The sequence below is a fragment of the Apis dorsata genome, unplaced genomic scaffold (genome assembly GCF_000469605.1).
Source record: "Apis dorsata unplaced genomic scaffold, Apis dorsata 1.3 scaffold_132, whole genome shotgun sequence".
Taxonomy (NCBI): domain Eukaryota; kingdom Metazoa; phylum Arthropoda; class Insecta; order Hymenoptera; family Apidae; genus Apis; species Apis dorsata.
The window spans coordinates 550,359-560,415 of NW_006263425.1; the positions used below are offsets into that span (position 1 = coordinate 550,359).

The 10,057-nt window shown below is 22.3% G+C and overlaps 4 protein-coding genes across 6 annotated transcripts in view; 2 read left to right on the forward strand and 2 right to left on the reverse strand.

Moving 5' to 3' along the window:
* Nucleotides 1–16: 16 nt before the first annotated feature.
* Nucleotides 17–3,403, forward strand: LOC102670616 (F-box/WD repeat-containing protein 5). The gene is made up of 9 exons (XM_006613035.1): nucleotides 17–646; nucleotides 820–977; nucleotides 1,081–1,258; nucleotides 1,367–1,559; nucleotides 1,686–1,907; nucleotides 2,012–2,178; nucleotides 2,253–2,580; nucleotides 2,677–2,889; nucleotides 2,963–3,403. The coding sequence occupies exons 1-9, from the start codon at nucleotides 358–360 to the stop codon at nucleotides 3,228–3,230; spliced, it is 2,016 nt and encodes a 671-aa protein (XP_006613098.1). The 5' UTR covers nucleotides 17–357; the 3' UTR covers nucleotides 3,231–3,403.
* A 2,119-nt stretch (nucleotides 3,404–5,522) lies between these two features.
* On the reverse strand, nucleotides 5,523–7,464 carry LOC102681726 (succinate--hydroxymethylglutarate CoA-transferase). 2 transcript variants are annotated; one of them, XM_031509227.1, is made up of 3 exons: nucleotides 7,281–7,464; nucleotides 5,987–7,016; nucleotides 5,523–5,921 (listed from the first exon to the last, which is right to left on the reverse strand). In XM_031509227.1, the coding sequence occupies exons 1-3, from the start codon at nucleotides 7,301–7,303 to the stop codon at nucleotides 5,691–5,693; spliced, it is 1,284 nt and encodes a 427-aa protein (XP_031365087.1). In that variant the 5' UTR covers nucleotides 7,304–7,464; the 3' UTR covers nucleotides 5,523–5,690. The 2 variants fall into 2 exon arrangements, with proteins under 2 accessions (XP_031365087.1, XP_006613095.1); XM_006613032.2 differs by lacking the exon at nucleotides 7,281–7,464 and having other exon boundaries at nucleotides 5,987–7,063.
* LOC102681498 (probable RNA-binding protein 18) lies at nucleotides 7,346–9,503 on the forward strand. 2 transcript variants are annotated; one of them, XM_006613030.2, is made up of 5 exons: nucleotides 7,346–7,478; nucleotides 8,094–8,191; nucleotides 8,315–8,528; nucleotides 8,665–8,741; nucleotides 8,818–9,503. In XM_006613030.2, the coding sequence occupies exons 1-5, from the start codon at nucleotides 7,452–7,454 to the stop codon at nucleotides 9,032–9,034; spliced, it is 633 nt and encodes a 210-aa protein (XP_006613093.1). In that variant the 5' UTR covers nucleotides 7,346–7,451; the 3' UTR covers nucleotides 9,035–9,503. The 2 variants fall into 2 exon arrangements, with proteins under 2 accessions (XP_006613093.1, XP_006613094.1); XM_006613031.2 differs by lacking the exon at nucleotides 7,346–7,478 and adding an exon at nucleotides 7,742–7,991.
* The window catches only part of LOC102674819 (probable 28S ribosomal protein S25, mitochondrial), a 1,415-nt gene continuing 857 nt past the window's right edge, over nucleotides 9,500–10,057 (reverse strand). The window contains exon 3 of the mRNA XM_006613071.2: nucleotides 9,500–9,839. Coding sequence (XP_006613134.1) covers nucleotides 9,551–9,839 — 289 coding nt within the window. The 3' untranslated portion in view covers nucleotides 9,500–9,550. The remainder of the gene's footprint in view (nucleotides 9,840–10,057) is intronic.

Sequence of the window (10,057 nt, forward strand, 5' to 3'; positions counted from 1 at the left end):
AAATTGTAAATGTATGCGCGCGCATACATGATATCTACATTGATATGTGTACAAACATATAGACCTTTGTAGTTTTAAAAAGAAAGCAACTACGGAATCTATGACTATTTTTGGCAATGCAAATTATTTTATCTATCATCAGTCATAGAATGTATTAGATACAATCGAAGAGTTTAATTTTATAGACGATTGCAACGCTTTTTAATCGTGCCATTGCATTTATTATTTGCAAATGTCCGGCGATTAATCGTTTTCGATCTCAGTCAAATTCGTCCGTTCTCAAAAGCACTTACATTATATTAACAGTGTTACTGATAGATATCAGCTGTTCTAGTAAATAAAGAACAGCATTTCGATATGGATATCGTTGAAAATGTTACGAAAAATCAAGAAAACAGTAAAGAAAATGTACGTATGTCAGAAGAAAAGAGCAATTGTTTATCCGAAATATGTGAAGGGAATGAAAATTGGTATTATATGCCGGATTCCATTCTTTTAAATATTTTTCAATATTTAACACCAAGAGAATTGACAATTGCTGGAGAAGTATGTAAATCATGGTATAGAGTATCGCATGATGAATTTCTTTGGAAAGATCTGTTCTATCAAACATACAAAATAGATCCGGACATCGGCATTATGCCAGGTTAACTTTATATATTTATAAATATTCAACATTGCAAAGAGAACACAATCTTCATATCATTAAAAATAAAAATTAATACGCACTATGCATGTAATTAAAAATCACTATTGATATTAATATTCATTTATATTTTTTTTACTTTATATTTAACATTATATATTATTATATTTTAGGAAAACCTTCATGGTTAGGAGAATTTAAACGTTTAACATATCATACACCACTTTTAGAAACAGAAGTACTTAAAGAACATTCCCATCAAGTCTTACATGTTAGTTTTTCACATAATGGAAAAATGTTTGCTACTTGTTCAAAAGATGGATACATTTTTGTGAGTTATTTCTATTTTATAATTTTTTTTTAATTTTTATTTTTATGTTTAATAATATTAATTAATTGATTAAGTAATTTATAATTTATGAAATTTATTATAGGTTTGGGAAAGTCAATATCCTGTTAGTATAAAATATCTTCATGATATGAAAACATTTAGTTGGAAATATACACAATTTTCACAATTTAATTCTTCTGATACTTTGCTACTTGTTTCTGGTGTACATTTTGGAACTCCTCTCAGTACTTCGGGTGAAATAGCAGTATTTAGATTAGCACGTAAGAATATCAATGAATTTAATTAATATTTTAAAATAATAATAATAATAATAATTAACAATAATAAAAATATATTATCAATTGTTATTTAATTTCTTTTTATTACAGCTGGCTTTGATCTTCAATGTAGAGTAATAAATAAACCTTATGATATATTTGGTACATGGTACAGTGAACATTACCTTATAAGTGGAAATTTATGTTGGTTAGCACACTTAGTTAGTACTAGTCTCTTATGGCTTAATAAAGCAAATCAAGAGACATCTAGTGAACATGTACCTATTATGACACAATTATTTAGGTATTTTACGTAACAAGTAATTTTTAATATTATAAAAACAATTTTGCGTAATATATTAATATTTAATAATAATAATAATAAATAATAAATATATTAATAATTATATGATTATTTTATATATTTTAGATTTTACAATGGTAATGCATCATCACTTCGAGCAATAATGATAGCTAACTGTTTAACACCTGAACAAAATGAATCTGAAGAACAACATAATCAGCCTTCATCTTCTAATATTAAAGAAGAAAGAGGGAATCCACCAAGTCATAAAGATATTTCATCTGCATCTTCTAGTGATACTTTACAAGAAGAACCTGTTGTTCTTCGTCATGCATCATCCAGATTACAGTAAGTTAATTAAACAAAATACATTTTCTATTCATGTATATTTTATTTAATTCAAAATATTATTGAAAACAATTGATATAATTAACTCAAGCATATACAAATAGATATAGTACATTGGAAGGGGGATTCATGAATTGGAAAAAACTTGGTGATGGTTTTGAATATGCTAATCCTATACAATATAATCAGGAATATAGACAAGTAGAAATGGAAAAAAAAGCGCAGGAAATTGACAAAAAAAATGAAAATTTTTTGTGGAATAAATCTGGAAGTAAGTGAAATTTATTATAATTTAGATTATTATTATATTCTTATTATACAAATACAATAAAATTTTAAATACAGAATCATCAAATATAAAAAAAAGTGAAGACGAATTATCAAATAATTGTGAAAAATATCTTATTTTTACAACTGGATCAAAAACTTATACGCCTCATCAGGTGGGTTTCAAAAGAATAAAAAATGTAAAATTTCCTGCACGATTAGATCCAGGACCATCATTACGTGAAAGAATAGAACAAAGAGAAAGAGAACGAGAAAGACAAAATTCTTATGCATTTATTACTAATTGGTTGGATTATGAATCTGTAGCTGATCAATTTGATAAAGTAGATCACTTAATTGATTTACATGGACATATTATAGGGATGGGATTATCTCCAGATCATAGGTTGGTCATATTATTTTTTTTATATTATAAATATAAATTTATATTTTTACTTTTTATTATAAACAATATTTATATTAATATTATGTTTGTTATTAGATATTTGTACGTAAATACAAGACCATGGCCCCGAGGTTACGTTATTACAAATCCATTACAACCTCCGCCAATAGCTCAAGAAATTGATATACATGTTATTGATTTAGTAACATTAAAGCAAGTTGGTACCATGCTAAGAGCTCATAAAGCATATACACCAAATAATGAATGTTTCTTTATTTTTCTTGATGTATGCAATGAATATGTAGCCAGGTAAATTTAATCAAACTAATTTTATGTAAATAATTATTTCATTTTAATTTTCTAAGCTTAAAATTATTATCAGTGGAGCTGAAGACAAACATGGTTATCTTTGGGACAGACATTATGGAGTATGTTTAGCTAAATTTCCTCATTCTGATGTTGTTAATTCTGTTGCTTTTAATCCATGTGATCCTGAAATGTTAGTCACAACTAGCGATGATTTTACTGTTAAAGTTTGGCGTAGTCGAGCTGTAGTTCGTTCATTAGGATTAAATGAAGATTCTTTTCGTAGAGGTATGGAAGTACGTAATAGGCGAAAATTTCGAAAAAGTAGTTGTAATATTGATTGACTAAAGACTATTAAATTTCCAATTTAAATTTCTATTTAAAATTTTAAAAAATATATTAAATTACTTTACTTATACCTTCTATTTAAATGTGTAATATATTAATATATGAATTCATAAATTCTATTTTTAATTAAATAGAATTTAATAATAAGATACATATGGTTACACATTTATAAATATAATCTATAGATATTTATAATTATCTATAGATATTAACAATTAAACTACACAAATGTTACATATATTTTATTTATAGAGTACTATCTTTAAAGAAAGAATGATTTTGTTGTACAATGATATTTATTATAATTGGAATATTTATATAATTTTTTTATAATCAATCCAAAAATTTTCACATAATTTTATTTATTTTATTCATTTTTTTTGTCATTTTGTATGTACTTAAAGATAAATTATTCTTTCGAAAATAAGTTGTATATTTTTAAACATTTAAGAATAAATCTTTTCTAAATTTTTATAACAAATTTAATTGACAATATTTTATGTTTAGATAATAAGATATTTTCTGACTGATATTTTTAAATAATTTAGAATAAGTTTTGGTGGTACACAAAATTTTTAATATACAATTAGCAATTGTTGAAATAATTCTCATTAAAATAAAAATGTAAAATTAAAATATTTTATAATTTTAATCAAATAAAAAAAAGACAAAAAATTAAAAATTTTTAATTATTTTATATACATATATATAAATAATGTATCATCAGAACTATAATAAATAACTATTTATAAATAATATATTTTGAATGATAAAATTTATTTTCAATTAAAATGAAATTAACATTTTAAAAAAAATTATATTAACAAAAATATTATATAAGAAAAAAAAATCAATTAAAAAATTGTTTTCTATGTTACAAATATTTGACATATATATTTACTTAAATATTATAATACAACAAGAGATATATATATATATAATAAATATAAAAGATAATCAAGAATCGTTAAGATAGATCGTTAAGAGAAAGAAATTTACATTTAAAGTTATATGTAATTATTTCGTTAAGAATTTCAAATCTATAATAAACTTTAATACTTACAATATTTTTGTAATTTGTTTTAGAATAACTATTGAAAAGCTATAATATACATATTCTATATTTTGCGATATAGGAACTATAATTAATTCTATTATTATATATTAATTATTAATTCTATTATTATAATTAATTAATATTAATTCTATTTCAATGAAAAAATGTACATATTTTTTTATTTTTAAATTATTTAAAAATCACTAGCTATTGTTAATAAATTCATTTTTGATTATATATTATATAAATATTAAATCATGTAATATTAATTAACGATATAATAAATAAAAATCTATTTTGTTTTTTCTTTTACTTTCAATAATAATATGCCTTACTAATAGTCACTTATTAATAATATAAGTATTACAAGTGTAACTTGCAATATTTATTAAAAAATATGAATGTTAATAATAACATAATAATAATACAATTATGCTAAAAATTAATGATTTCTTAATATTTCAAATTTCCTACAAAATAATTACATATTAATATATTATTATATCTAATTTCATAAGAAATTATATTTAAAAAAATCACATACCTAATTTTCACATTTTTTTTCTACAGCATTAATTCATTTATTTTTCCATTTAAAGAAATTATTTATATTATTAAAATATTTATGTAGATACATTTACCATTGATTCTATAAAAAATATATAAAAAATTTTAAATATTTTTTTCATATTATTTAATTTATATATATATATTTTTATCATAATATAATTTTATTTAATACCTGGAGCAGGAGACATTTCTTCCTTAGATGTTTCTGCATTACGTTGTAGAATTTTTTTATGAGCATCTTTATGACCATGACAATGTTCACATTCATCATCACTATCTTCAGAACTACTTTCACAGAAACTTCTTGGTTTTTCATAAATACAACAACCTGTATAATAACATATGAATTATATTTATACATTTGTGAATAAATATAATTATTTTTTGTTTGTATTTTGTACATTATGATAAATTGAATGAAATAAATATTTACATTTAGATTTTTTTTTATTCATATGTTCATTATCTACAGTACCCTGAGTCCATTGAACTTTCTTATTTGATCTTGGTTTTCTAAGACATAATCGAACAGTAGGAACATCCTAAAAAAATAAAAACATGTAAAATATTTTCTATCTTTTATATTTATATATATGATATACATGATAAATTGTAAATTTATAATAAAAATGTAGATAGATATATTTCAGAAGATTACTTGTTTTAATGAATATATTTGTTTATGTTAAAAAATTAATATATAGTTACATTAAAAATATATAAGAATATTATTAAAGTTTATATTTAAAAATTCAAATTATTAAATTATTATATTAAATATTAGAATTTAAAATTTTCTTTATATCTTCTTTAAATAATAGCCACTTTTTTATTGCACAATCTTGACTTTCTTTAAAGCTTCTATTTTATCATCAGTATAGTTTAAAATATTTTTTAATATTTCTGTAGTATGTTGACCCATTACAGGAGGTGCAAATCGAACTTTATTTGTAGAATAACTATAAGTTACAGCAGGACCAACAACTTTAATTCTTTTTCCTGTATAATGCTCCATTTCTTGTACCATTTTCATATAGTTTATATGAGGATCTTCAAAAACCTATAAAATTTTTTGTATAAAGACTATTTTTAAACTATTTAACATTAATATTTATAATTTTGTACCTGTTTTATTGTATTTATTGGTCCATATGGGAATGAAGCACCTTCAAAAACAATTGCCCATTCTTTATTAGTTTTTGTTTCAAATTTTTTTCTGAGAATAGATAATAATTCATCTCTATTTTCCACTCTAGTCTTATTATTTTTGTATTTATCTATTTTAGATAATTCTGTTAAATGCATTCTTTTAAGTAAATCTAAAAATTGTGTATCACTTCCAGTTCCTACAGTCATGTAACCATCTTTTGTATGAAAAGCTTCATAAGGTACAATACTTTCATGTTCTGAACCCCAACGTACTGCTTCTTTATTAGCATTTAAATAATTTGATCCTATATTTATTAAACTAGCAACTTGTGTTGCCAATAAATTACATTGAATCCATTGTCCTTTCTTAGTTGTCATTCTTTGATATAATGCAGCTAATATAGCACCATGAGCATATAAACCTGTTGCTAAATCAGTTACTGCTATTCCAACTTTACATGGTGGACCATTTTTTGAACCTGTTATATGTAACAAACCTCCTATGGAAGCAGCAATTACATCATATCCAGGTCTATTTGCATAAGGTCCTTTATATCCATAACCAGTCAAAGAACAATATATTAAATGAGGTGCTACTTTGGAAATATCTTCATATCCTAAACCCATTCTTTTTAATTTCCCTGGTACATAATTTTCTACTAATACATCAGATTTTTTTGCTAACTCATAAATTATATCTTTGCCTTTTTTTAAATCAATACATATACTTTTTTTATTTCTATTAACACTAAGAAAATAAGTTGCTTCTTCAGTTCCTTTTATAAATGGTGGACCCCATTTTCGTGCTTCATCCCCATTATCTGGTTTTTCAATTTTTAAGATCTCAGCACCAAGATCTCCAAGAATCATGGTACAATAAGGTCCGGCAATAATTCGAGTCAAATCCAAAACACGAATTCCGGATAAAGGTGATTTATCATCTTTGATATTTGTACATGTATATCTTCGATTTTTTTTTGTATATATGTTTAGTAAATGTTTTGTTCTTATCCATTTTGAAACAAATAATGTGTACATTGTATATTTTTGATAAAGAATAGTTGTTTTTATAAAAAATATTTATTATTCACAATTATAAATATAAATATCATTTCACTAAATTAATAATTAAAATCACCATAAAATTACACAATGATATTGTTAGAATAACACTTTACACTATTAACACTTGTATTATATCTTTTATATCATAAAAAGTATAAATTATTATGTCAAAATAATGACGCAATCATGATAAAACTAAGCATACCTGAGATGCAGAATCTGTAACATCTGTTTCTGTTTGTATTTGAGTAGCTGATTGTTCAGATGTTACCGATCTCTCCATTTGGAATATATTTTCCACAAAAATGCAAAATAAATAAACAATTTAATATGATTCAATATTGCGGTTATTTCTTGCTGTCATCATTCGCAATTGATGAAAAGGACGCCATATTTAAAATTAATAAAGAACTGTTTATTCTTTGTATTATATTAGAGAGTAGAAAAATGTTTTTTAATTTATGTATTATAAACAATATTATCATTATTACATATATTAATCTATATTACATTTTATTTATATTTATTCATTCATAAAATTATAATTCAAAACACTAAAGATGATCTTAAACATTATATTAAATTCGGAAGTATAACAAAATAATTTATTATGATAAATTATTTATCATTAAATTTAATTGGTTTTAAATATGTATTATAAATATCAACATATATTTGTTTAATATATTTAAATTATTTTCAATAATAGATATGTCACTTGTAATTGTCCGTAAAGACGAACAATTTGCTAAACTGCCGTAAAGTGAATTCTGTATTTCAATGCATTTGTACGATTTCGTATAAATATTTAAGGCCTAATGCTCAGTTTTACACAAAAATATATTTCAAAGTTAATACGGGCAATTAAGGTCTTTTTGATTAATTTAATATTTTTTTAGACTCTATAAATATGGAGGTAAAGTTTAATTTTAATCAAAAGAGGTTATATGATTATTTAAATTTCATTAAATAATTTTAGTATATAGTATGAGTTTAATAATTTTTCTTAATTTTTTAGCCAATTACTAAAGTTCCTTTGCCATTAGAACCCATAAAATCAAATCAGGTAGAAGATAGAAGATTGTGGGTAGGCAATTTAGATTTAAGAATTAATGAGTAAGTATTTACCTCAGATTAATAATTAAATTATACTAATATAATTCTTTAGTATTAGAAAACCACGTAATTTCTTTGTGTAATAAAAAAATCTGAAAAAACTAACTCTTTATCTGTTAACTGGTACCAACTCCTAAAACTCGTCCAAAAACATGGAACAATTGAAAAGTTCGACCTTCTATTTCATCGATCAGGCCCACAAGCTGGTCAACCTAGAGGTTATGCATTTGTTACATATAAAACTATTCAAGATGCTAAAGCAGCTAAAGATGCTTTACATAATTTAAAAGTGGGAGCAAAAAATATTATTGTCAGATGGGCTCATAGTGTAACAGAGGTAATAATTAAAATAATAATGTTAAATATTAATATTTTTTTTTGTTAAAATCTTTAAACATATTAATTAAACAAAAATTTGTTTATTATATTTAATTTTTAAATTAGTAAATTAATATGTATTTATTTTATTTAAGTCTGATATGGATAAGCCAAAGCCAAAAATAGATATACCTGCTCTAGCTGGAGCTAAAAAAGAAGATAAAAGAATAAGGTAAATTTTAATTTATAAATATATAATAATAAAAATAATTTTGACTATTATTAAATATTACTAATTATTTTAATAGTCGTGAAACAGCAATTCAAGCTATAGAAGCAAAATTGAAATTAATGAAAGAATCAGAAGAGGAATTTGAATTAAATAAACCTTTAAATGGATCACCAATAATACATTTATATCAAAAACCAGAAAATCCAAAACCGTCCACATCTACTCGTTATCATAATCGAAGTAATTATTATCACAATAATAAGCCATATAATCGTCATAAACCAAGGAGATAATTTAAAAATTGTTTTTTTTTTTAATTTATAATGTTACAATTAAAAATAATCATTTCATTTATATTATCAATGTTTGTTCCATGACTATAGTTGGAATATTTATATTATTTATATATTCTATTTAAGTAATATCTCTGTATTATGTCAATTTTTTTATTATAAAATCTTATTTTTTAGTTAGTTTTTTAAGTCTTGTTTTCTACTGTCAACATAATTCCTAAGGTGCAACTGCACATTAGATACACAAGTATCTTAATTCACTCAACAACATAATATTTAATATGTACATTAATGTACATGTATTTTCATAATCTATAATATCTTTTTATAATAAACAAATATATACTTTAATATATATTTTATTGTAATGTAAAATATGATAATTTTTTATTTAAAATTAAATATCTAAAAATAAAAAGATATTAAACTTATATAAAACTTAAATAAAAGTGATATTAAATTTTTACTACAATTAGTTTTATTTTAATCATAATACAATTACATAAATAAACAAAATTATGGTTCTTTTAAACTTTTTTTATATTTTCCACGCATGTGATATGGTAAGGGTACTATAGCAGGACATGGTATTTGACCAGGTATTACACATATGCAACTTCTATGACAACCAACACCAAAATTAGCAGAATTATCTTTCTTTTCTTGCATTATATTTTCTTGCTGCAGAATATGCTTTGCTTTACCAATTACGATTTGAAGATGAAATAATATATCTTCTTTAGATTTACTATCTAAATCAATTAACATAGTATTTCCATTTTCTGTAAAAGATTGAAAAAGTATTCTTTTTGATATATCGTTTTATTAATTATTAATATTATCTTATTATCTTATTTAATATTTTTTATATAAATATATATATATAATTTTATAATTCATAGATTTGAAAAACATTGAAAATCATAAATTCAAAATCATATAAATAAAAATAGTATTCAAAATTGCATAAAAAAAGAAAAATTAAATTTTAATTATTACATAAAAAAATATATAATATATAAT

Bases quoted from the DNA above. Each gene is read 5' to 3' on its own strand.
- LOC102670616 (XM_006613035.1), top strand. From the start codon at position 358: ATGGATATCGTTGAAAATGTTACGAAAAATCAAGAAAACAGTAAAGAA. The intron at 1,908-2,011 runs GTAAGTTAATTA...ATATACAAATAG, and splicing joins CATGCATCATCCAGATTACA to ATATAGTACATTGGAAGGGG. The intron at 2,179-2,252 runs GTAAGTGAAATT...TTTTAAATACAG, and splicing joins TTTGTGGAATAAATCTGGAA to AATCATCAAATATAAAAAAA.
- LOC102681726 (XM_006613032.2), bottom strand. From the start codon at position 7,048: ATGTACACATTATTTGTTTCAAAATGGATAAGAACAAAACATTTACTA. The intron at 5,922-5,986 runs GTACAAAATTAT...AAAATTTTATAG, and splicing joins CAATAAATACAATAAAACAG to GTTTTTGAAGATCCTCATAT.
- LOC102681498 (XM_006613030.2), top strand. From the start codon at position 7,452: ATGAAAAGGACGCCATATTTAAAATTA. The intron at 7,479-8,093 runs ATAAAGAACTGT...TTAATTTTTTAG, and splicing joins GGACGCCATATTTAAAATTA to CCAATTACTAAAGTTCCTTT. The intron at 8,742-8,817 runs GTAAATTTTAAT...TTATTTTAATAG, and splicing joins AAAGAAGATAAAAGAATAAG to TCGTGAAACAGCAATTCAAG.